General features: G+C 41.8%; 1 protein-coding gene across 3 annotated transcripts in view; it reads left to right on the top strand.

Annotated features, from left to right (window-relative positions):
• The window catches only part of Snx25 (sorting nexin 25), a 148,081-nt gene that overhangs the window by 67,218 nt on the left and 53,450 nt on the right, over positions 1–27,413 (top strand). For all 3 annotated transcript variants that reach the window (XR_008718584.1, XM_055593594.1, XM_055593593.1), the window contains 6 exons: positions 1,064–1,134; positions 11,479–11,660; positions 17,701–17,832; positions 19,478–19,750; positions 21,149–21,310; positions 25,725–25,856. Coding sequence is in view for 2 of the 3 variants with exons in the window: in XM_055593594.1 (XP_055449569.1) it covers positions 1,064–1,134; positions 11,479–11,660; positions 17,701–17,832; positions 19,478–19,750; positions 21,149–21,310; positions 25,725–25,856 (952 nt within the window). In the remaining variant the exon portion in view is untranslated. The remainder of the gene's footprint in view (positions 1–1,063; positions 1,135–11,478; positions 11,661–17,700; positions 17,833–19,477; positions 19,751–21,148; positions 21,311–25,724; positions 25,857–27,413) is intronic.

The raw sequence follows: 27,413 nt of genomic DNA, 5'->3' as shown, positions 1-27,413 counted from the left end.
GTTCCAGGACAGCCAGGACTACATAGTGAGACCTTGTCTCAAAAACAAACAAACAAACAAACAAACAAACAAACAAAACCTGTATAAATAAATCCCAGTACACTCAAAATAGCCACAATCCTAGGCTTGCACCTGTCACCTAACATGGAAAGTTTTCTCTATTTCTTGAGTGAGATCCTATCAAGCACATGCTCTGTATGTTCTAAGCTAACGGCTCTTGGCTCTCCCAGCATTAGAAATACCAAGACAGCTTCAGGGAAATATCCATGCCAGAGTTCCACAGCAGATGTTCTTGTGAGAAGTAATGAAGAAATACACCAGGACATTTGGCAGGAAGGCTGGGGGGGGGAGGTCATACCAGCAGCAGACTGTCTGCACTTAGAGAAAGTTCGATCTGCTTGGACATTCCAGGTTGTCCAGAGTATCCTGAGACTGCTGAGCCCTGGAAATGTGCCTGATGTCTTCATTATATATACACATATATGTGTATGTGTGTGTGTGTGTGTGTGTGTATATATATATATATATATACACACATATGTGCATACATACATACATATATGTATTAGTAATACAGGGGATGGGATGTAAGGCTTGTATGTGGTACATGTGATACAAGAGCTTCACCACTGAGCTACAGCCCCAATCCCAAGATTTTAATATAATTAAACAATAATAGCTACATGTAACTAGTGGCCATCTTATTGAGAAATGGAAATTTAAGAGAGAAAACCAATTGTCTCTAGTTACTGGGGAAGGCTGAATGGAAGACTTTAACATGACCCTCAAAGTCGTACATGACCTTAAAGTTTTTTCAGTCATGGGAGCAGGTAGTAATAATCGGTCAGAATAGAGTGACTTTTACATTAGGGCCTCAGGAATGACTAACCTGTGGCACAGTCTTAACCTTTTATAGGCGTTCTGACCATTAGAATTATTTTGATGAGTCCTGGGGCCCTAAAGCCCCTCTGCTTTATTGAGTTAGCTTAAACACAGTCTAAAGGTACCTCTGAAGATAGCATTGTCTTCTATTGAACCATTTCTTTCTCTCTTTTAAAATCAGGTATCAAATTGTAGTGGAAATAATCCAAGCAACTACAATTAGCAGCTTCCCCCAACTGAAGAGGCACAAGGGTAAGAACCAATTTGTTTTCTCCAAGTGTACATTTGAAGGGTCCTCAGTCTACTCCCAGAGTCCTCTGTCCTGTTAGTTCTTTGACAAATATGGAACATTCTGCTGACTTGTATTTAAATAATTTAAATCTTTAAAACAGTGGTCTAATACAGTGGATCTCAACCTTTCTAATGCTGGGACCCTTTGATATAGTTCCTCATGTTGTAATGATCCCCTAACATAGTTATTTTCCTTGCTACTTCATAACTATAATTTTGCTACTATTATGAATGTAAATATCTGATTTGCAAGATATCTCTATGTGGCCCCCGTGAAGGGATCCAGACCCACGGGTTGAGAACCACTGGTCTAATATCACTGAAGAAAGTAAAATTAATTTCATCCTAACAATTTGTATTGTGTGTGTGTGTGTGTGTGTGTTCACATACATGTTCAGACCAGAGGACAACTTTGAGTATATTAGACATTTTCTGAAAAGGGGCTTTCCTTGGCCTGGAGCTTACGATGTGGTTGGCCAGTGTGGCCCCAGGACCTGCCTGTCTCCATTGTGACAGCAATGGGATTACAGCCAGCCCCCAAACGTGTCATGTGGGTTCCAGGAATCACTTAGAGCTTGTGCTTTCAAGGCAAGCACTTTAACCTTAAAAACTTAAAAATTAAGCTGTGGCCACAGATCTTAGAACTAAGCTTGACTGAATATAGTTTTGAGTATTGTCAGTGTGTTTTTCGTGAACATTTCTGTTTGAAGCATGCTCTTGATAGTCACTTCAGTGGTTTCAGCAGGTTAGTGTTGTGGTTTACTTAGTTCTTTCCATCAGGTAAATGTTTGGATTGTTATGGTTTTTCCTCTTTTTACACTTGTGTTTTAGGTTCTAGAGCCCAGATTTATGTGCTCCATCATCTTGCCTCTCTGCTTCTCTTCAGATAGAACAGCGCTCTTGCCCAAGCTTGGGCTGGGGATTGGATATGCAGATGGCTTTTAGCTCCTTGAAACATGCCTGCTGCTCCCACACTTCCCCTTTACATATATAAAGTTGGGGGGCATCTACAGCACAGAATTTTCTGCAGACAGGAATACCCCACTGTCATTTGGAAGAATAGACTTCTCTTAAAAGTCCCCAGATCTATTCAAATCCCTGCCAGGTAGCAGTGTACCAAAAGAACATAGGAGAGTTGGGTCAGAGACCCGAGTTTCTAGTTAGCACAAGAGCAAAAAGAAAGAATGGCCTGAGGACTTTGACTTATCCCCTCCAGTCACTCACAGAAAGCAGAAGCTGTGTGCAGAGCAAGCGAGGAAGTACAGATGAGGAAGAGGTGCTGGTTCTTGACCTCAGCACCTAGGGAAGACCATGCACACAGGGCCATGAAAGCCTTGCTGAGCGGGTACCTCAGTGATAACACCTCAGCAGTGAAGCAAGTCTCTGGCTGAGCTGGGAGGAAGTCAACAGCAAAAAGCCACAGATTTGTCAGGAGGTGGTAACTGCTTTGCAGGACAGTGTATCTAGGTGCGGGGTGAGATCTGGTCACCTGAAACAGGGGCTGATCTTATCTTTAGTAGCAGCATGAGAAGCCTCACCCAGATGGTGAGGTGTGGCCGCTGACCGGGGCCTTGAGAGTGTCTTCTGAAGGGAAGGCAAGCATAACCCTTAAGGCTGAAGCTTGGAGGTGTGTTTGAGAAAGCTGCTGTGGATCAACAGGCTGGAGGAAAACAGCCCGACATGAGCTTACAAAGGTGCAGTGACCAGTCATGACAGGCCTTGCGGGTGCTAGGGAGATTTACTCTGAATGAGGAAGGGAGGCTTGTCTTTGAAACCTCCAAAAACAGAACCTCTAAGGAGATTGGTGTGTTCCTCTCCTTACTCTCATTGCTCTTACAAGGAAGTCTGACAGATGTTTTAGAGAATGTACTAGATTCACTGACCTCATCTTTTCCATGATTTTCCTTGCTGGTATAAATTTAGTTCAGAAAAGTCCCTTTCTCACTGGGCTACTATAGTTCTAAGTAGCACTGTTGAGGGTAGTATGATGAAATTTCTCCCCTATTGCTCCTTGCCATCCTAGATAGAAATAAGCTTTTTGTCCAAAGTATCCATGTTGAATATGATGCTCACCTGCTAGCCTGAGCTACGGAGCTACTTCCATTGACTATGTATTAGGTCATGTAACTCTTACTGAAATGGATCTAAGGTACAAGAGTAACAGGGATGGCAGTTTTATTACAGTGTTCTGTTTTTTTTTTATTTAACTTTTATTAATTACACTTTATTCATTTTGTATCCCCCCATAAGCCCCTCCCTCCTCTCCTCCCGGTCCCACACTCCCCCCTCATTTCTGCATGCATGCCCCTCCCCATGTCCACTGATTGGGGAGGTCCTCCTCTCCTTTCTGATCTTAGTCTATCAGTTCTCATCAGAAGTGGCTGCATTGTCAGGGTTCTAGGTTATCTCCATGGATAGTCCTTGGTTGGAGTATGAGTCTCTGGGAAGTTCCCTGTGTTCAAATTTTCTTGTTCTGTTGCTCTCCTTGTGGAGTTCCTGTCCTCTCCAGCTCTTACTATTTCCCACTTCTTACATAAAATTCCAATCACTCTGCCCATCAGTTGGCCATCAGGCTCAGCATATGCTTTCACAGTCTGCATGGCAGAGGCTCAGTGTTCTGTTTTAATGTGTTTAGTTTACTATTGTTCAGAATTGGCACGATTACACTGAGGGCAGAGTTCAGCAATTGATCTCCCAAGCCAGGACAGCTTCACGGCTCACATGGGAGCTTGAATGAGGAGCTCACTGAAGGCAGGGAGAGCCTTGGAGGCTTATAGGCCAGTGTGACCCTTCCAGCCCTTCAGGAGTGAGTAGTACCTAGAGATAGGAGTATATCAGATAGGGCTCTGTCAGAGAGGCCCGTGACAGAACTCATGCTTGGCTTATGAGCATGAAAATTAAATTGTGTGAGATGAGGATAACATTATTACAAACTTATAAATCATGAACAGTATGTTTCTGGTTTAATTCACTCAACAAACTCTCTTTCCCCAATCTTTATTCACTCAAGTAATGGACAAATATAAACTGTTTGGATTTTCCCCATTGCTTACGTTAAGCACTTGTTGGTCTTGGAATTGGAGGAGGTTGGCAAGCACTGGCTAACTTCCAGGAACTGTTTCCAGTTCTCATTCTCTTTGACTGTTGGGTTGGGCATTGTTGACTACTTGTGTAATTCTCTCTAGAGGGCTTGGTGATTTAACAATCTGTATAGATCTTGTGATATCACTCAAATGCTTTCAAATGCAAGACTCTTGTTTTGCCATGAACATTCTGACCTCTGTGTCTTCTGCTTTGCCTCCTGCCATTTGACCCGTCGCTGTGGTCCAGCCTCATGGAGTTTCTTTTTCCCTGTCCTGTCTAAGCAGTTGCCCATACCCCATGTCTTCTTTGTGTGCTGCTCTTTTACTCTTGTCAGGAACCGCCTGCCTGTCTGTCATATTTAATATCTTATGTCTCTTCTCCGAGCTCAACGATACTTCCTCGGATTCTCCGTAGGTAGGAGAGCCCTTGGGATCTTCCAAGATGTTTCATATCAGCAGAGAATGTCCAGGAATCATTAGAAAAGGGCCTTTCTTTACTCAGCAAACATTTCTTGAGTGCCATTGTAGACTGAGTACAGCAGTATAATGACTAAAAGTGTCCCTGAACCAAAGGAGGTCATAGTCTAATGACAAATGCGGGAGTACTCACATATTGAGACTGTAGTCATGTCACAGATGTCTGGATGGGCAGCCTGGAACCCAGATTAAGAAATAACATCCATTAAGATTAACGGAGTGATTGAGACAGATGCCATGTATTGGTTTCTGGCCTCCACCTTTATATGCACATGCGCACACACCTATGTGTACACCACCCAAGCCCACCAAAAAAGGTGATTGGGTCTTTGGAAGGAAATTAAGACCCGAGAAAGGGGCTCTAGAAAGCTGCCCTGCCCCTTGCTCCATGTGGGGACATAGGAAAAAGACAGAGTGTGATGACACATCCATCTTGGACGAGATAGCCTCCAGAATGGTGAGAGGTGGTTGACCATGGCATTGTGTGTAACAGCCTGGCTGCACTAACAGAAGGTGTGGGGCTGTTTCCCTTTTCTTGCTTTTAGGGGCTGTAGCCAAGGTTTCTCCCTGCCGAGTTCTGTGGTGAGTACCATCTGCAGCCCAGCATTACTACCTTCCCTTGTCTTTCTTTGGCCTTGAAGCATTGAGGGTTTGGGCACTTTTGCCACACTGATTGTAGTCTCATGATTCCTCTTTCTTACAGCCAACTCTCTTCCATGCTCCCCAAGACAGCATTTTCTAACACCTGCCCCTTATAAAATGGAGTTGAGTCCAAGACATCTGGTTTGAAAGTAGAAGTTAGTCACATATTTAAGTCAGAATTGGTATGAAGGTATCCTGACTTCTAGTCATAGAAATCTCCACTACAGTGCGCATTTAGCTAACTCTTCACCTCAGAAGTTGGAGGTTATATGTTCTGATTTGTATCTTATATCTGTCTGCTCATCACTCAGGGCTGACTTGGAAGCCAGGTTCTAAATTTAGTGTGTGCCTTGAGTTGACATAATTATTTCAGAAATGCATCACATGCATGTTGGAACCCTAAACAAAAGGAAACTCTCCCAGCTTTAGCAGATGGGGCGATTGAGGAAGGAAATGGCAGCTTTAGGCACCTTAGGATGAGGCTGTGCCAGGTCTGTGGGCTTCATTGTCTCCACTGTGGAGTATGTGGCTCTGCACTCGACTTGCTGTGGTTTCTACTTCCTCCACTGTGGTGAAGTGACACTTGAGACTGTGACACTTCAGGTGGTAGGTTTGCTAAGGTAACCGTGTTTGCTCTTTATTCAGAGAGAACACAGCAGCCCCAAGTTGAAGAGAAAGGCAAATATTTTTGAGTTCCTGGCAGCATTAATTTGCAGTTTATGACAATTAGTAGCTGCTGGGAAACGCTGCCAGCTTTGTATTAGGAAGTCATCTTCTCTCTCTCTCTCTCTCTCTCTCTCTGTGTGTGTGTGTGTGTGTGTGTATTTAAAAGTGAACTTATACCTACAAAGCATCTGGTATGTACTAGACTAATTTAAAGCAAACTACAATAGAATTCTAAAATATTTTCCCCCTTTTTGATAATTTCTGAGATAGTTGGAGCTCTGGTTAGTACTACTATTAGCCAACAGAGGACAAGTTCAGAAGCTGTGTTTGAAATGAGATGATAATAGCTCCTCAGCTCCATATGGGGAAACAGCCACACTCATGGCATGTATGGACAGCTGTAGACCTGCAGTCTGCCTGTGATTGTGGGTACGAGAAGGCCACTTTTCTCCTGACAGTGCTTCACGATACTGATGTGCTCAGTCTGCCTTGGTACTGTCTTGTGCATTACATGTGGTGACTAAGCGGGACTCAAAGGAAGGCATGAGCTGAAGTCTCCAGGGAAGATGTGCAGAAACCTTACTCAGACTGTGCTTTGAGAGAAAGCAAATATAGACCCTAACCAAATGCATTATGATTCATCTTCAGAGTGTGTTCTGACTCCTGCAAACCAGGTGCCATTCCCAGGGGTCACCTTTGTATTTTTAATGCAGTGGTCACCTCTGTCCTAGACTCATCAAGTACTTCTTGAATTGGTGAGTGAACTGTGTCAAATGTGGTTGAAAGGCCAGGAACAATAAGGCTAACATTCTTCGGGTGCTTTCTCTAAGGACTCTGGCTCTGAAGAAGAGAAACAGGGATCCACACTGCAGCCCCTTGCTTGTGCAGCCAGTGCTTTCACTACTGAGCCATCTCCCTCCCCAGCCCAGCTCTGTCTGCCTGTACACTGCCCTGTCTCCTGTGCATACAGTAGTACCCGAGAGATCTCTAACATTCAGTTATGGACAGATAAGACGAGGCTGAGCAGAATGCTCAGTGCTTAAAGTGCTTGCTGCAGAAACGAGGGCTGCAGTTTGGATCCTCAGAACCCATGTCACTGCCAGGCTGGTAAGGTGGCCCACCTGTAATTCTCTCCCTAGAAGTTGGAAAATGGGGATCCCTAGAGCAAGCTGGCTCTCGAAACACTGCCTCAAAAAGTAAGGTAGAAGAGTGACTAAGGGGGATTTCTGACATCTGCTTTGGGCTTCTACACACATGTATGTGCACAAACATGCACATATATAGACACACACATGTCCCTCACACAGATACACCTATATACTCTAATACTATGCACACATACACGTGGAGAAAAGAAAATAAGTATATAAACTGTATCTAATTATACCCATATCTATAATCCTCCTGTGTGTCCCTGTCACATTAGGTGTAAGGTTTGTTAACATTATTGGAATATTTTGTTTCCCTTTGCATTGTCTCAGCCACTCATGTACCATTTACGAGTCAAGAAACCTTATATTCCCACGTGTGTATCTGAAAAGCCCCAGCCACATTTGCCTCTTCTACGTTATCTTTTGCTGCTGCATGACTGTCTTAGGGTTTCTAGTGCTGTGATAAAACACCACAATCTTGGCAAAGAAAGGATTTATTTTAGCTTACATTTGTATTCTAGCAGGAGGAGGAGTCAGAGTAGGAACCTGTAGACAGAAACCGAAGCTGAGACCACAAAGGATTGCTGCTACTAGCTTGCTCCTCGTGGCTTACTCAGCCTACTTCTTATAATAACCAGGAACACCAGCCTAGAGATAGCAGTGCCCACAGGGAGCTTCCCACAGGACTCCAGAAAATGTAATACAGGCTTGTCTTAAGGGGAGTCTTGTGTCAGGCTGACAGAACACTAGCTAGCATGCACACACAAACATGACCTAAGTTGTCCTAAGCAATGGCTCTCACTCTTGCTTGTGATTCTGTATTGGGGCGGGCTTTGGGAAGAATTCCTTTCTCCTGTTTAATGTGACATCCATTGTAATTCCCACTCAAGCTGGTGGACTTCTGGGGTGCCAACCTGGAACTTAATGTGTGCCAAAGTCTCAGTGAAGCCAAGGTCTGTGGGAGTCAGGCTCCACTCTGTAATAGATGTCTCCATGGAGTGATTCTTCAGACCCCAGAGTCTGGATGCCTTGGCAGTGGATGGCATGCAGTGTCACAAACCTGCAGGTCACTTCCACCATGGCTGTAAGCCCACCGAACGACGTATGTCCTGCTTTCCATAGGGAAATTCCTAGGAATGGCATTGCAAAAGGAGTATGTGAGATGGAAAATATTGGGGCCACTTGTAGAGAATATCTACCACATAATCCAAAATTGAATTTGTAATCTTCCGCAGATCCAGTTTCTCTCTAATGTTTCTGATCCAGTAATGGGCCTCGCTTTCTCCATTGTGATTATAGCAAAGTTGTAGAAGCCACATTTAATGCCTCTTCTATTGTTTTTAATTCTGAGTTATTTGCCCTTTAGTCTGTCTGTTAGCCACTGGCTCTTAATCCTCAAATCCCTAAATCCTCTGAACTATCAGTGCCATGAACTACCAATTCCTTCCCTCTCAGCTCAGCCTTACCAAGGCAGTCTTCCAGTGACCTTTCCTTTAGGCCAACAGTCGCTCACTGTCGGACCCTGCTTCTTATGAAACCTGATGGAATTGAACTCATCCATGGCACATGTGCTGGCTGATTTATGTCAGCCTGACACAGTGATTTTGGAAGATGAGACCTCAACTGAGAAAATGCCCCCCACCAGACTGGGCTGTGGGTAAAACTGTGGAGCATTTCTTGATTGACGACTGATGAGGAGGGCCCAACCCAGTAGGCTGGCACTGCCTAGTGTCGGGGGATCCTGAGTGCTACAAAAAAGCAGGCTATGCAAGCCATGAGGAGCAAGCCAGTAAGCAGCATCACTGTATGGTCTCCACATCACTTCCTGCCCTGGCTTCTTTCAACAATGGACTGTGACCTAATAGTCATAAGTGAACTAAACCCTTCCCTCCCCAAGTTGCTTATGTCATGGTGTTTTACCACAACAATAGGAAACTCCAACCAAGACGGAAATTGTTAACAGGTTAATTGGGGTATTGCTATGACAGACCTGACTGTGTGTTTCTTTGGGGGATTGTGGAAGGATTTGTGCATCTTTGGGCTAGAGAATCCATTGACTGCTCGGAGTTTAATGAGATGTGGGGACTTAGAAGACAATGCAGTGAGCAGTGCAGATGGAGGAGACCTGAGTTGTGGGGCTTGAGAGGGAAGCTTGGGGGTCCCTTAAAGACATTATTGGAGCTATTTGATATTTTAAATTAAGAACCACTAAAGTTGAACTCTTGTTTCTCTGAGACAAGCAACACCACTAAACTGAGGCTGAAGAACCAGCTGTGGTTAAGAAGAGGCCAATCCAGAGGGGGCAAATGCTGCATCTCATGCTAGCAGGCACACCTGGTGATGTGGAAGAGTGCCCAGGTTTTGATGGCATGAAGGGGTTGTGGAGAGCAGATGAGGCTTGGTACTGTGTGGCAGGGCTGGAGTCCCTGAAGAGAGCTCTAGCAGAGGCTATCAGAGAAAGTGTAGCCCAGATATAGCAGACCCCAGCATTTTAGAGCTGCCAGGACCCATGGGATGACACCAGGACAGCATCAGCCATGAAGTGGAGCTGCCCTGAGCCTAGGTGATAAAGTTGTGAGTGTGTGTGTGTGTGTGTGTGTGTGTGTGTGTGCTGGGGATGGCAGGCCAGAGAGGGGGAGCTAGCTTCCCAACCCTTTGGAGCTCAGAGGATCGTGAGTGGGTCAAGCACTACATTCCTTGTTGTTGAACCTTTTGCTGTTGTTTTGAGACGGGGTGCCTCTGTGCAGCCCTGGCTGTCCTGGATCTTGTAGGCCAGCCTGGCTTTGAACTCACAGAGATCCGCCTGTCTCTGCCTCCCGAGTGCCGGGATTAAAAGCATGCGCCACTACTGTCCAGCAAGCACTGAATTCTTTATACTTTTGAACTTTGGTGTTGCTTTGCTTGGATTGAGTCTGGGTCTTATTTCTTCCTCTTGGAGTAACTTATATTTAACTTATTTTTTTATTTTACAGGAACACAAAGTTAAGAGACTTTAAGAGTTTTTAATACAGTTTTGGAATTTTAGAGAGATACTGGTGTTTTAGAGAGACTGGATATTTTAGAGAAACTTTGGATGTTTTAGAGAAATATTGTAATTTTAGAGAGATTTTAGATTTTTTAAGAGAGATTTTAAATATTTTAAATAGACATTGGGCTTTATATATGTTTGAATTTATAAAGACTGTGGGATCTTAAAGTTTTTAATAGTCTTTATATTGTGATACTGTGTTTATGTATCATCTGTGTTATGTATGAACAAGAAAGGAAAAGTATGGCTTAACAATGATGTGGAAGTGTAAGATGGAATAAATAAATAAATTTTCTCCCCGAATTACTTTTTGTCCAGGTGTTTAATCACAGCAGTAGAAACCCTAAGACAGCAGCTCTCTCAGCCCATTAAAAGCCTTGCAGTACATTTGAATAGAAGAACATAGTCTTGCCCTGGCATCGTCTGGCTTTTGACTACCTTAGGTTCATCTGGATCTGAGCTGTATTTACATTTGCTCTACAGGCCCCAAAGTTCTCATTTTCATGGTCCAGGGTTCTCACTTCTAGTCTTGCTAGTCCTTCTGTCTGCCATGTTCTGTTTGTTTTCTGTGTCTTCATGGATGTAATGTCCTTAAGAAAGCCCAGGCTAGACCTTTGTGAAACCATTTGAGGATGTCTATATTTTCCTTTATGCTCATATTATACTTTTAATTGTTTATGCTATCTTTGTTTCTTTTCCTTACTAGACTCTAAAATGTCCCATGAAGTAAAACAACTGGCCTTGAATCTCAAAAGTCAAGCCAGTGCCTGACAGACACACGGTGCACGCTCAATACATGCCTATAAATAAATATGTATAAATAGCCATAGTCAGATATTATATATTCATATGTTCATAAATCAGTTACTGAGTGTACATATGGAGAGGTTTTATAAACATTTTACACTTGTGTAAGATTTATAAATGGTTAGATTTTTTACTTATAAACCTGTACTTGTTTATAATGAATTTCCATCTATTGAATTCTCATCTGTTGCTTGAAATACAGCACATCAAAGCCAGGTGTGATGGCTCATGCCTTTAATCCTAGCACTCAGGATACAGAGGCAGGCAGGTTTCTGTGCCAGTCTAGTCTTCAGAGCAAGCTCCAAGCCAGTCAGGGCTACATGGTGAAACCCTGCCTCAAAAATAAAATAAAATTCAGTTTAAAAAATTAAAAGCAGTATATCAAACACTAATCTGGCTCAGATTCTTGTGTTCCTTGTCTCCTGACTGACTGCTATTCCTCTTATTCAAGGTAAGGAATCAGCTGCCATGAAAACAGACCTCTTGAGGGCCAGGAACATGAAAAGGTACATTAACCAGCTGACAGTGGCAAAGAAGCAGTGTGAGAAGAGGATCCGCGTCCTGGGAGGCCCTGCCTACGACCAGCAAGAGGATGGGGCCTTGGATGAAGGAGAAGGGCCTCAGAGCCAGAAGGTAGAATCTGCAGCCTCTTGTTTGACCATATCAATTTATTATAAACAGAGCATATCACCCCCCTACCACTTTAGTGTTTAAGGCATGTTTCATGAGGAAAAGCTACCTTTCCTGGCTGTCCTTAAATCCTGTAAATGGCAGTTGATGATAGGCAGATGTATGTGTACCTTCTTCAAGAGAAACTTCAAGAGAAACATATTCTGTTCGTAGGGCCTTGATCAAAGTCACCCTTTAACAACTAGATCAAAAGTACCTCCTAGGAAGGAGAGACTACTTCACTTAGCTCTGGCCAAATTGCTGCGAGCTATTTTCTTGGTCTTTAGATAATGGAGTGGCAGTGTGTTTGATTCACAAATCTGTTGACTACACCATAGCATGGCACTGCCAGTTTTTGTGTCATAGCATGTTAGACTGTCTGGTGATAGCGATTAAAACCTGCAGAGGACAGGGATACTTTCTGGCCCCATTTTAGGAACTATTTTAGGTGCAGGGACTACACTTGTTTTCTGAGACCTGGAAAAAGTTTGGATGGAGGACACCGCTGCAGTGTGTCCCAAGGAGCTGAAGGAGCAGGGCTTCACCGCAAATGCCAAATCCCTCTTTCATCAGATATCGGCCACAAAGAAACCAGTGCTGTAGTTTAACCCGGCAGCAGCCTCCAGTTTTTCTTTTCCCTGACTTGGAGTCTGCGTCCCTAACTGTGTGTGTGTCTGAACCAGGTGCGTGGTATGCTTCCCCTGCCTCCCTCTTCTAGGATGAGCTCATGTTCCTCTCTGTTCTGGACTTGCTCTTCATCAGAGCTCTTCAGGAAGGTCGCCATCCTATACGGTAGAATTCTATAGCATCTTACATAAGTGGCACCAGTGCAGTCTCAGGGAGCCTCTGTTTGATAGTGGGATAGCCACATTATGGTCTGTCTGACTGCTCACAGCTGGACTTTCTGGCATTCTGCTTTATGATGAAAATGGGAGCTTTACTGTGGTGAGGGTTGGAGAGGAGACCTGGCAGGTGGAGTTTTGCCTTCTTCCCTCAGTTTTTGTTGTCTTAATGTCTACCAATATTTACCACAGGGAAGGAACTCATCTTGTGTTCTTCCATTATTTTAATTCATTCACTCATTCAACAGACACTGATTGAGGGTTCACTGATTGGTTATTAGACTAGAATAAGGAATAGGATAAAATGCCTATTTACAAAGAATCACATTTTATTATAAAATAGAAACGTAAATGGCCAAGTAGAGATACAACATGTGAACCTAAGAGAGGAACCTAATGGCTTTCCAGTGTTAAGGTTATAGTGCAGGAAAGTGGTGGGAACGTGATTTCTGTGCAAGTTGCCGTATGATGGCTACAAGAAGACAGTCCAAAGCTTGCTGCATTTTAAATTCATTCTTTCTAAATACTCAGGAAAGAAGAAACATACTTTTTATAGCATGAGCTTATTCTTATAGCCAAAGTGTTTCTTAAGTCTGAAAGATGCAGAAATACTGTAGAATCCCAATAGTGGTTTATTCTGCTGGAGTTAAAACTGGTTTGATTTGACTTTTGTCTTCATCAATGGAGAGAACACTTTTCTATACCTAATCTCAATGTGGTCAAGAATTACCATCAAGTTTACTTCAAAATATTCACTTCTAAATTAGTTAGGCCATCCAGTGTAAAAGAAAGAGATTGTCAGCATGTTAAAAGGCTGGGAAAGTATGTTCCTTATAAGAAATGAACTATAAGGAAACATTTGGATTAAAAAGTAAGAAAGAGAAGGACATGTCCTGTAAACACTAATAAAAGAAACGTGGGGTAGCTAATGCTGATGTCAGACAAAACAGATTTCTATTGGTGTACTTAAAAAAAAAAAAACCACACATTTATTTATGCTTCTTTTATCTTTTTCTTCCTATTCCACCCCTATTCCTATTCCTTCCTATTCTTCCTATTCCTTCCAACACCAGGTAGGAGAGAGAAAGGGTTAATGGGAGAGGGTTGCAATTCTCTTATCTGTTTCCTGCTGGTTAGGGTTGGGGGGGGGGGGGGGGGTTCCTTGCAGCCAGTCCAGTTCTCCTTTCAGGAGATCTCCAACTTCTTGTCTCACAACAGCAACCAGGAACAGCAAGGAGGAAGTAAGGGCAGCATTGTTCTTTCTTGGATCTCCACTCTCTGGGCTCTAAGAGTCCACCCTCTCTCTAGAATCCTTAGATTTAAACTCTCTGTAGCTGGCAAAGAGCTCCTCTCAGAGCCCAAGGGAGGCAAATAGTCTGCTGCTGTGGCCTATCTGAATCAGTCCCACATCCCACACCTGAACAAAAACATATTTGTTTTTGTGTTGTTGTTAAAATCCACAACAGATTTCAGAACAAGGAATATAACCAGAGATAAAGAACATTATATTATGATAAAGGAATCAAGCCATGAAGAAAACATGAAATCCTAACTATGTATTTAGTCAATAAGAGAACTTCTTTGACATAAAGAAGTGTTGAAATATTGACATAAAGCACAACCTAACAAGTGAATGGGAGAGTGTTCAGTTATGGTTGTGGACATTAATCAGCCTCTCTAAGCAATTGTTACAGCAGGCTTACAGAATGTGGGCAAGGCTACAGCTGACCTGGCCATCGGCAACTCTAACTGGAGCTAGTAGACATTTCCCAGAGTTACTCGGGAAACAGCAGTGTGTGTGCTTTCTCACTTTTATACACTAGGCAACCGCTAAGAAAAATTATATTGCTGAATGATACAGTTATTCTCCCCAAATTTAAAGGAATTCATGCAGAGATTATTATCTGTCCACAGTAGAATTAGAATTGGAAGTGAATAATAGAAAAAGATCTAGAAAATTCCCTGATTTTTGGAACTAAAAATAACATAACTAAGCCTTCAGTCAAAAGGAAATCATAAAGGAAAATCAATAACTTAAGTGGAGTGAGGATGTGTGTTAGTGTCTGTGGGATACTGTTAAACCAACACTTAGGAAAAATACACACTGTAATGTCTGTAATCTAAAGGTATGAGATTAGTGCTATAAAGGTCCATCCACTTTAACGGGTACAACTTAAAAGAACTAGAATGAAGGAAAGAGAAACACTGAAAACTGTGTAAGAAAGAGAAAGGGGATGTCAGCAGATACTGCATGTGAAAGATGGAGGATTTTCAGAAAAATATTAATGTAGACTTGACTAATGGGGGCTCAGAGAAAAGGAGAGAGAAAACCTTAAGAAAAGGACAGTCGGGGGCTGGGAAAATGGCTCAGTCAGTTACATACGTGCCACACATGCACATAAGAGAACTCGAGTTTGAATCCCTGACACCCACATGAAAGGCTGGGCTCTGTAGCATCTGTCTATAATCTTAACACCAGGGGAAGGGGCCAGACAGACTGCAGCTTGCTGGTCAGCCAGTCTAGCCATGGAGCTGAGTTCCAGTGACAGACCCTATCCGGAAAAACTGACACTGACCAAGGAATCACCCATCATCCATCCCTGGTCTACAGAGGCACACACAACTGCACACATGTGCAAATGTACACCCATACATGCATGCATGTCCGCGTGCACACGCACACACGAGCACACACAGATGAAGGGGCAGTAATCTAAACCTAAGAGTGGAGGGCATCTCAAAAGAGAGTAACCTGCATACAGTTTTAAGTGAATGCATGTGTTACTTTAATGAAATAGATTAATTCTTTAAAATTCCCAAATATTAAGAGTGGCAAAAAGAAGAATCTGAATGGCCTTCATTGTATTAAGGAAAATTAATTCAGAATTAAAAATTTTTCCCCAAAGAAAACCGTAGGCTTAGATCATTTCACTGTTTAATTTTATAAAGCCTTTAAAGAGGTTGTGTGTGTGTGCATGTGTTCGTGTCTGTCTGTCCTCCCCCCTTTCAGAGCTTGGAATTGAACACTAGGTGTTTGTTGAGTATATGAAGCACTTATTCTAGCATTGAGTCGCCCTCCAATCTGGTTCCAGTTTTAACTGAACTCTTAATCCTTTCTGAACTGCTAATGCTTTCATTTATATTTCCTTGCCTAGAAAGTGAACCTCTGAAGTTTTGGTTTTTTAATACACCAATATCTATTTTATTTTATGTATCATTATTTGTTTTCTCAAAAACTCTTGATTCAGTCTCCTGCTCAGTTTTTTTTTTTTTTTTTTTTTTTTTGTGTGTGTGTGTGTGTGATTCATAACTATTATGAATCTCTGTGAAGTATGGGCACCCTCTTCATTCTGCAGATTCTAAAGAGCTGAGGCCAAATGCCAGAGTGACAGCTTACAGGACTGAAAGGTTTTATTGCCACATGAAAACAGAGAAATCTTTGTCTTGTTGTCTTGCTCTGTTCAAGGACCCTCTCCTCCTCTGCCCCATGCACACACAGAAATGATCCCCAATGGAAAGATTGACGAGTTCAGAAAAAATAAAGGGGAAAGAGAATATTAAGATCCGTGGTGCTTACACACTGGTGCCGCTGTGTGCCTGACCTTTTTTTTTTTTTTTGAGGTTAGCTTGCACATCTGTTTGTTTGATGTACATTGTGGTTGACAATATTTGTACCAACTAGCTTCTTTTATGGGAAACTGGTTCTGTTCCTGAAGTAGATGGAAAGTAAGTGTAAAAAGATGCAAAGTAGATGGAAAAAACCAAAACAGAAAATGCACTTAGTTGAAGACTCAGTAAGTAATACAAAATTGGTATGTTTGAATATTTTCATTTTGAATACTCAGTAAGTCATTTTCTTTCATTAGTTTTCAGAAATTCCTTAAAAATATATTCTGAATACGTGCACAGACTGCCTAAGGGCTGGTGAGAGAAGGGTTGAGTGTGTACTGACTTTTTGCATGTGATGTTAGAAATATGTTAATAGTGATATTTCAGAATATTTATAAATTGCCATCATGTTAATTTTTAAGAATTTCAAAATAAAAGCTTCTAATTGTATTTGAGTTCTACCTATTAAATGTTATTACTTCTAAATTAATTAGTGGCATTTCTGCTGATTGAGTCATCAATCATTATGAGGGTCCTCTGCCTCCTCTTATTACAGCAGCTCCTGTTCATGGTTCTTCCCTCTGTATCTTCAGATATGCACTGTTCACTTTTTCTGTGAATTTACAAAGCAATAAATGAGTGATGGAAGTGATTTGGTAACCTATATAGTAGAGTTTTAGGAGCCAGTTAAAATAAAAATAAAACTTACTTAAGATTTGTTAGTGACTGTGGTGCTATAAACAAAAAAAAAAATCAGGATACAAATTTATTTGTATTTTTCCTTACCTATATAAAATATGACAGAAAACACAAATGCCAAACCATCAGACTCTAGTCTTTTATAAATGTCTCTTCAGTTGTTTATTATTGGCAACTATTGCTTTTAGTATCATGTATCTCATTAGGACAAGTATTGTTATCTGTGTCCTGATATCAAGTACATATGTCAAATAATTATTTGTTGAATGACTAAATGTTTAATATAAAATCAGTGATTTTTTTAGTATATGTATTTTGAATGTTCAGTAATCTGAATTTAAAATTTAGGAGCGTGATAGATATTTCATCTTATTAGGTATATTACATTACATTGTCTATGAACTGAAAATGCACTGAATGTAGAAGTTAATTCATGGAGTTAAGAACAGACCGGTATTTGCAATTGATCTTTAGGAAACCTTTGTGTCTTAGATAAGGTTTCTATTGCTATGAAGAGACCCCGTCCATGATCACAGTAACTCTTATAAAGCAACATTCAATTGGGGCTGCTTACAGTTCATAGGTTTAGTACATTATCTTCATGGTGAGAAACATGGTGGTTTGCAGGCAGATATGGTGCTGCAGATTTAGCTGAGAGTTCCACATCCAGGTAGACAGGCAGCAGGAAGAGAGATTGACACTGGGCATTGCTTGAGCATCTGAGACCTCAAAGCCCACCTCCAGTTGACACACTCCAAAAGCCACACTTACTCCCACAAGGCCATACCTCCTAATAGCACTACTCCTCATAGGCCTCTGGTATCCATTTTTATTCAAACTGTTATATTTAATAGATTCTTCAGTTTGAAGACATTATGACCAATCCTTTCTACCGAGAGCGCTTTGGAACATACATGGAGCGGACGGACAAGCGGACTCTGATTGGCTTTTGGGAGGCTGTGGAACACCTGAAGAATGCTAACAAGGTAGTATACCTATGCTGTAAGGAACATTAATCATCAGATAATGAAAGCTTGCATGATAGGTAGTATATCGCCTTCTCCAGGAAGCTTTAGGTTAAGTATGTGTTAAAGGAGCATTTTACATCATAATAGAACATATCTCAGCCTATTAGGGCAAATAAAATTGTACCTTATTTTTTATAGAAGATGCTTTTGACTGAATAGTCAAGGGGGGATAGTTACAAGTGTACGAAAAGATTGGGTTTCATCATTTTAGTGAACTACAAAAATATGTACCCGTTCATGTTGTGCTTATGAAAGACTATCTTATTATCACTGCCACCTCAGCCTGATTAACTTGCTCTAACATCATGTGTATTTCATCACCATGTGCAATTTTTATGCTTTTTATTCTATTTGTGATGTATACTTTTTACATTAGTTTTTTTTTCCTTTTATCTCACAAAAATATGATTAAATATAGGAACATAAACATTTTTTGTTTCAAATGCCTCTTACAGAAAAAAATAGTTTATACAATGCAATTTATAAGTTCTTATATGTATTTGAGAATTAAAGAATGTTTGTGCATTCTTCGTGTAGGTGAATCTGTCTAACTCACAAGTTTACCAAATACATTGAATTCACAAATAGCATGAGTGATTCATTAACAGCAGTGCAAAGAGCATTTAATTTCATTTGCATATGAATGTTGCTAGAACAGAAAACCAAATTAAGTACCTGATATAGCACACATTGGACTAAGCAGCTCAGTTCAGTCTTGAGATAGTTTTAGATCTCGGGAATACTTTTCATTGCTGATTTGGAAGGCTCAAATTACCATTTGTAACTCAGTATAATCACTGGCCTCGACTCCAGCTGACTCTTGGCTGCTCTCAGAAGAATAGTGTAAAGACTAATCTAAAGTGTCTCCCCAAAGTATTGACTAGAGTTTGAAAATTTTCAATGAAATAAAAGTTTGATCACTTCCTGAGAATAGCCATAGTTTGATCTGACAGCCAGGTAAATGGGCCATATTCATTTAGTTGACATGTTTTTACAACTGTCCAAAAGTCTGTAGTGTTTGTAGAGTTAAGGGGCACCCCTGGAGCACGTGAGGATTGCCTGCATGTGAAGAGAGGTTTGTATTTCTCTAGTAGAGTAGCAGTGAAGCCCCCCCCTTCCGTGTACCTCTCAGGACTAGGCTGTTCCATGTGGACAGCCTAACTCTGAAGGGTTAACCCTGAAGAATACCAGGCATGTTTTTTTTTTTTTATGTGTGGTTATTCTACTGACTTCTTTCTAGGGTGAGAATTTGTTTTCATGCTAGTGAGGTGGTCACGCCCCATTATAACACCAGATAAAAGTCAGGATGACTTTAATCTATAGGTCAGGTCTCTGTGAGGTTGAGGAATCTGGCATAAGGAGAGCCAGTCTTATTTATAACTTGTTTTCTCCAGCATTTTGAAAATATGGAGGTTTTATTTCAAGGTCTGCTCTCTCCCCTGGACCCTGACTGTGAAAGCAGAAGGCTCAAGCCCCAGGTTTACAGTTCCAGGCTACATCTACAAGCTGTCCTTTTAGTGTCAGCATGTAGTGAGCTTGCTGGAAATCATTTCTCAGACAGTATCTCTCACCTTCCTCTCTCTTCACCTTCCTGTCTTTTCAGAATGAAATCCCACAATTGGTTGGTGAAATCTATCAGAATTTCTTTGTGGAAAGCAAGGAGATCCCTGTGGAAAAGTCACTGTACAAAGAGATCCAGCAGTGTCTGGTAGGAAACAAGGGCATTGAGGTGTTCAGCAAACTCCAAGGAGATGTGTACGAGGCGCTGAGGGATAGGTATTACCCTTCCTTCATCGTCAGCGACCTGTACGAGAAGCTGATGGTGAAAGAGGAAGAAAAGCAGGATTCGCAGCTGGCTTCGGATAAGGACGAACGGGTCAGTCAAGCCTCACCTTCCCGCCCGCTCTTCCGTGTTAGGGGGACGTCTTGTTATGACCAAATACTGGGAAGAAAGGTTTGAAATAACTGAACTGTAGGAACACTGTCCCTGCCTGGTGGAATTTGTTTTAGTTCCTATGAGCAGAGAGAGGCGGCTGAGGCCCAGCGAGTGCAGCAGCAGGAGCAGACCTCGGCGATGGCTGCACGCAGGGCACCCGGATGAGCAGTGGTTGATGGGAATCACCTCACATGTGCAGCTTTGCCTTCACGAAAGACTGAGACCTCACTTGAGTGCAGACAGGGCGTCGGAGTTTGTCATAACGTATATATTTTCACACAATAAGGAAGACCATCCCAAAATGAAAAGTTTGTTTTCTAGAATTAACAATACTTTCATTTTCCCTTGAAAAAAATTAATTTACTGTTTGCCGCTATTAGTTAAAAACCCTAAGAAATCAATCTGTGAGAAAGTTAAGAAGAAAAGACTAGAAGAGAGTCCCGAACATTTCCCTGCAGTGTCCGAAGGTGGAAACTGAGTAATCTGTTGTTTGATCGCAAGGCTTTCCCAAATCACACTGCAAATGCTGTTAACCTGTAAAACATGTTGGTTTTCATAACTCATTTTCAAGAGCTGAAGAAAGTGACACTGAAATGCTGCTAGTAGTGCAGATTTGAACAGTTTTCCATTAAACACTTTTAAATTTATTTATTTATTTAAATATTTTGCTCATGTTTCCCCCCCCCCCCCAGCTCGCCCCAGATTCTTACCCCCCCCACAAATACACAACTTTAATGTTATGGTCTCAGTGTCACCCTACTCCCCCCTCCAACAAAAACAACAAAAAAACAGAAATAAAGGAAGAGAAAACACAAAAGAACCCTGAAAAAATGGAAATTAAAAACAGACAAATAAGACCAATAAGACAAAAATATGCCCAAAACAAAACAAAAAGCCCACAGAAATACCACTGAGTTTGTTAAATTTGGACGTTTTATTTTAAAGTGTTTCCTGATAGTGTTTGAAGAGTGGGAGGTGATTTCTGGGTTCTTTGGAGCTGGAAGAGAGAGCATTCCAGTTGTCCAGTTGAAGAGATGGCACTCTTGGCCCTTCCCTTGCTGCACAGGTTACCTTGGCCATACCATTTGGGCATCCATCGGTGGGGTTTCCTCCCCTGTTTGGGCTGCTAGATGTTTTCCTTTCGTTCAGCCTGACCACCTGTTAGGCTGCTTCTAAACAACTGGATTCTTCTCTTTGCTGGGGAAGGAGAAAAGCAGGCTGAAAGGCTGTTCTACAGTGTTCTTCCCTCCTCGGGAATGTGTGATCTGGGGACCCGGTTGCACATGGGTGACTAGTGATCTTCTGTCCTTATGTGTTGGCTTACTGTTTTTCTGCCAGGGCTCAGGAGGCGAGACTGGTGAGGAAGCAGTAGAAGGCACCAGTGGGATTACTGATCAGACCAGCTTTGCTGTAAACAAACTTCGAGAGCTAAGTGAGAAGCTTGAGTATAAAAGGCAAGCTCTGAGTTCTATTCAAAATGCACCAAAGCCTGATAAGAAGGTAACTGTTTTGCTTTCAAGGCTGTCTCTGAAAGTCTGTCTTCTTTGATAAATAGTAGTTTTCTGTTTGTGCTGAAAAGCGTTAGCTCCCTTCAGAACTGTAGGCAGGAGCAAGTTCCCTTGTTAGTTTGTATTTCTATAGCTTAGAGAACCTCACAGAATTATGGAAATTTTTTTTTTTTTTTTGCAAAAATTCAACAGGATTGAAAATTTTAAAATGTTAGCTATTTCCCCTTTCACTGCAATTCTGAACACCTGTTATGTTGGTTCCAAATAATTTGATTCTTCTCTTTGCTAGGAAAGGGGGAAAGGCACTGTTAATGTTCTGCAGTATTCTAGTGACTGGAGAGATGGCTCAGTAGTTAAAAGCATTTTCAATTCCTGCAGAGGACCTGGGTTCAATTCCCAGCACCCATATGGCAGTTCACAACTCTCTGCAACTCTAGTCCTAAGGTATACTGATTGCCCGTCTTTCCTCTGCAGGTACCAGGCACACAGACAATGCAGTTACACCTGCAGGCAAACACTCCTACATGTAAAATAAAATAATTATATCTTGGAAAAATTAATTTAAAAAGAAAAAATATACACAACTTCGGGCTAGAACAAGGACTCTGTGGTTAAGAGCAATTGTTGTTCTTGCAGTGGATCCAGATTTGGTTCCCAGAATCCACACGGCAGCTAACAGCCATCTGTAACCCAGTTACAGAGGATTTGATGTCCTCTCTGGCCCCTTTGGGGACTGCATGCAAGTGGATTGCCAACGTACGTACAGGCAAAACAGCCATATACATACAATAAAAATAAATCTTTTTTTTAATATAAGCAATGGAAACAGGAAGGGCCTTGTGGGGAAAAGTGCTTGATATACAAGTGTGAGAGCTGGAGTTTAGATTCCCTGCACTTAAGCCAGGCATGAGGTGATGTGCCTATAGGAGACAGGGACAGCATTAATGAGACACATGGGCAGATCCTAGGAGCCTGTTGGCCAGGCATTCTACACTGCAGGTTCAGTGAGATACCTGCTCTCAAAGTGTCAGGCCGTTGAAAGACACCTGAGTTTGACCTGTGACCCCACATATGTTTACACATGTGCACATTCATACATATACACCCTTACTTTTATTTTTTGTATGTAAAAGAGTAGCTCACAGATTGAGACTGTCTTTTTTTCCATTTTTTAAAAAAATGTCTCTTTGGAGTCCAACAAAGCTTTTAATGTGTAGGTGTGATTTGCTCTACAACATGTGTCTCCTCTTTTCCTGAATGTGTTGAGGAAAGAAACTTTGGAGTAAAACAAATTTTAATGAATCACGTTGGGCTTTTATCTTTGGTACTTCTTTAATGCTTCTTTCACATATATTCAAATGATTTTATAATAGAGTATTTCTGAAACAGTATTGTAAGAAAACCAAATTAGTACAAGCATTTTAAGAACCTACAGTCAAAATACTGATTCATTTATAATCCGGTCAGTGTTCAATTAGAGCAGTGGGTTTTCTTTAAAGAAAGACAGGAAGAAAGCCCTAAAGAGCCTTACCTGTTAGTTCTAATACTTTTCCAGAGTTGTGAGGGAAAGAGAAGTTAGGAAATTGCTTTAATCACCCTTGGTGGCACCAAGAAAAGGAAACAAATACTAGGTTTCCGTTGTCATCATAAGAAATGCATTTCTTTTTATTCAACATGGAGCCATTCCTAGCTAGTGTTTTTGGAACACGGAGAGCCATGGAGTCTCTGCTGACACCCCTGACATGGCAGACAGAATTAGTGGGCACAGCGGATAATCAGGCTTTTCCAGAACAGTTGGGTTTAATCTGGATTTACTTAATTTTGAATTAAATGTGTTTCCAGCTAGCTGTATGAAGGATGAGTTGGAGAGTGTTCAGGAAGTTCTGTTTTTGGGTCATCAGTTGCCCAAGAAACATTCATTAGCCTTTCTTGAGAAAATTTCTAATAGTTGTGGGCTAAACATTCTGAGCCATAATTACATGAAGGCACTCTCAAGTGATTGGAGACTTCAGGGATGTGATGGCATAATTTGCACACTAATCTGAGATCCCAATGGGGGCATTCCACATTTCTTATTAAATCAAATTGTCCCTGGGATGTGTAGGGAGCCCTCAGTCCTGACAGGTGTGCTCAGAGCTGGGGCTCCAGGAGGAGCCTTGTCTGCCTTTTAAGTCATTCAGGTTGGAGAACATTAAATATGTAAAATATGTCTCACAGGCGGGCATTCATTCATTCATCCGTTAATTCTTTTAGATTGATGTTGAAAAGACTTTGCTAATCTAGCAACTAACAGCCTGCCAGAAAACCAGGATTTTTTTTTTTTTCTGAGTTAAATATGAATCAGCATTTTCTCTGTGTGTGATAGCTAGTGGTCCTCCCTCACTTAAGGCTTGGCTTGCCACTTTGCCTTTCAGATCTCTTGACCAATATTTTCGTTAGCAGCTGAATGCAAAGTTGGCCCAGGGTTTACTGTATTTCTCGAGATATTCTGATTCTGAAGCCAACTGTGAGTTGTTATTGGGAGTAAATCACTCACTGGGGAGAGTTCTATAGAAGCTTGGCATAAAGGCATGGTGCCCTGCTGATCACTGCAAAACGTGGAACTGCCAAAATGGCTCAGTCAGTAAAGGTTTTGCTGCACAAGCATGAAGACCCAAGTTCAAATCCCTAATCCCCATGTAAAAGGTCATGCATGACCGATATGCATCTGTATCCCCCAGTGCTGGGGTGGCAAACAGGCTTTTCTGTAAAGCTCTGTGGCCAGCCCGGCTAGCCAAGATGAAGCAGTGAGCCAGTTGAAGAAAACACCTGTCATCAACTTGTGGCTTCTCCCTGTGCACATGCGAAGCCAGTGTGACAGTGTGCCTCCAGTCCTCAAGAGTCACACTTACTGGCTGTGTGGAAATAAAGCCATGGCCCATTGATGTCAATGTCAAGGACAGGGCCATAGACGCGGTGCTCCCCGTGGACACGGTGCTCCCCATAGAGACAGTGCTTCCCACAGACACTCTGCTCCCTGTGGACATAGTGCTCCCTCTGGACACTCTGCTCCCTGTGGACATAGTGCTCCCTCTGGACACTCTGCTCCCTGTGGACATGGAGCACTGATATTCAAATGTCACCTGAAAATCCCGTTTCCGGTTCTTTTAGATCCATACCCAGAAGTACAATTGTAGGAGTCTCTGGTGACTCTTGCTTTTATCAATTTTGGGACTATAAGCCAACAACCATACTATTTCCAGCATTTGTACCATTTTACAACAAAGAAGGCATCTAGTCTCTACCTTTTATTTTTCCTCTTTCTCCTTTTAAAATTTTTGATAGTCCCCAGTAAAGAGGACCTCATATTTTGACTTGCATTTCCCTTCTTGTTAGTGCCATTGGTCATGTTTTCACATGCCTACTAGCCATTCATATGTTTTCTTTGAAAAAAATGTGTATGCAAGCCCTTTCCCCATTCTTAAATTAGGTTGTTTTGTGTTGTTACTGAATTCCAGAAGTTCTCTTTATGTTTTGACCATCAAAGCTGTATCGAGTATGTTATATGTAAGTATTTTCTCTCATTCTGTGCTTGGCCTCTTCACTATTTTTGTAGAATTGAAAAATACTTTTGTTTCTTGCTTTTGTCACCTGTACCTTTGGTGCCATACCAAGATATTGATGCTAAATTTAGCAGCACAGGACATTTCTCTGGTTTTACTTTGTAGATTTTGTGCTTTTGTCTCTAGTCCATTCTTAGTTAATTGTTGTCCTACAAGGAGGTATCTAGTTTTCTGTTGCCATTTGTTGAAAGGCTCTTGGTACCCTCATTGGAAATCACATGGCCAAATGGCTGAGCTCTTATTCGGGGCTGTGGACCCTGGTCTTCATGTCTTTCCGTATGCTAGTCCCACCTGCTTTGGAGACTGTCGTTTTATAAGTTTGGAAGTCAGAGAGTGTGAGTCCTCCAACTTTTTCTTATTTTTCATAATTCTTTGGGTTGAGGACTTTCCCATATGAACTTAGGGATAGATATTTGTATTTCTGCCATTGAAATTATGGTAGTGATTGAATCACATGTGTGGGCTGCAGTGACATCACTGTTATTGCAACAATATCAAGTCTTCCAGGTCATGAACTTAGGATCTCTTCGCAAGTATTTGTTATTTTAAATCATTCTTTATTGGTGTTTAATATATTTTTTTGTTAATAGAACTCTTTTGTTTTCTTAGCTAATACCTGAGAATTTTATTCTTTCAGGTGCTGGTGTTTTTTTTGTTTGTTTGTTTGTTTTCTTTTTTGGATTATTTTGTGTTAGCCTAAAGAAGCACAGTGTTATGTGTGTTGATTTTGTATTCTCCTACCTTGCTGACGTGCATAATCTTTGAACTGTTTGCGTAACTCCCAGGCTGTTTTTCTTGTGGTAGATTATTTCCAAATTGAAGGATGAAATACTGCTAATAGAGAAAGAATGCACAGATCTTCAGCTGCACATGGCAAGAACAGACTGGTGGTGTGAGAACCTGGGCCTGTGGAGAGCATCCATCACCAGCGCAGAGGTATCGTCACTGCTGTTGATGTCCTTTATAAACCATGGTTTTCCCCTGGAGAATTAGGACAGAAGATCAGCAACTGCACCACAGCCACCTTTGTCCACAACCTTCATTCCCCCTCTACTCACTTTGGTGTGCCTGTTATGTGTGGGTGGAAATGGTCCACCTATTCACATGTGGATCACCTCAGAGTTGCTTTTCTTCACTCAACTGTGAGCAACCTTGAGACATGAACATTTAATACTCTTGAATTACTAATTCATTTATTTATGCTATGGTTGATATAAAATGAAAGGTATTTTTGAAAAGTAAGTATGTTTTCTTGTTCCATTTGGCTCACTTAGATCTCAGAAGCTCTAAGGTTTTAATAATGAATATTTTTCCTCCTGGTTATTTGTTTCTTTGAGAGGTTTGAAGGATACACTTTATCACCTCTCTTACCCATTTGTTTTATCAGTGCATGTTAATTGCATGAAATAATGGATTTCATTATGGTGTTTTCATGCACGAATATAATGTATACTGATCATTTTCACCCCAGGTAGCTTTCTCCTTCCCTGCTCTCCCCCTTTCATTTGACTGTAAAATAATGTCCCTTAGGAGGAAAGAGCTCATAAGCATTTACTGCATGGTCACTGCTGACATCTTTCGCTCCTCCTCTGAGTCAGGTAGGAAGCTGGGCGTGACCATGCTCACACAACAGCAAGGTTGTAAGTGAGCATGATGGCACCAGTGGCTTGTTTCATTGCTCTTTCAGTGGCTTACCTATGCTCCTCTCTACCGTTGTCTCAGCAGTTGACAGGCTGTGTGTGAAGGAACTTAAAACTCAAAATGTTGTTTACTTCTAGATATGGCAGACATGAAGCATGTCTTCCACAAGCTGCTCAGAAAGGTCCAGCAGCATGTGGGGGCTCATTAGCTGCCTGCTGGGAGTACTCTCTAAGTTAGGCTGTGGGGCAGGGGGTTAGGGAAGGCTGTGCTCAACCTTGGAATGCCATTTTTAAATGTAAGAGTTGATTATTGTGGGTGGAATTATTTGCCTGGAAATGTAAGAATGGCAACAGGTAGTGCCTGTGGGAGGAGGTCTTCTCAGTTGTCCTTAGAGCTGCTTCAGCAGATTGAAGCCTTCTAAATGCAGACATGGAGAAAGGGAGGGACACCCCCTCCCCCCCAGGAGCTACTGTCCCACTGCCTGGTCGCTCTAGTAGCCAGTCTTTGATTCAGGAGTCGGCTGTGGTACTCTGAAATGACTAGAAAAGATTAGGGAAGTAGAAACAAGGATCACAAGGAAATCCTGTTCAAGACAGATGGGTTGACGTCGAGCCGGGCTTTCCTGCCTTTGGACGCTGCCTGGCTGCTCTGCTGTGCCTCCACTGCAGCCTCTAGAGAGCAGTGGTAGTCCTGCCTCAGACAGTGCATATGGTGTCTGTGGAATCTAGTGTCTCTTTGCTTTCCTTTTTGATTATTCTCTAATTTATGATACTGATTCAGGCTTATACTTAATTGCCCCCCACCTTGTGTGTGTGTGTGTGTGTGTGTGTGTGTGTGTGTGTGTGTGTGTGT

Source organism: Psammomys obesus, unplaced genomic scaffold, assembly GCF_907164565.1.
Source record: "Psammomys obesus unplaced genomic scaffold, mPsaObe1.curated_primary_1811, whole genome shotgun sequence".
Classification (NCBI taxonomy): Eukaryota; Metazoa; Chordata; class Mammalia; order Rodentia; family Muridae; genus Psammomys; species Psammomys obesus.
The sequence above is the reverse complement of the archived record's forward strand: the minus strand, read 5'-3'. Positions and strand labels throughout refer to the sequence as shown.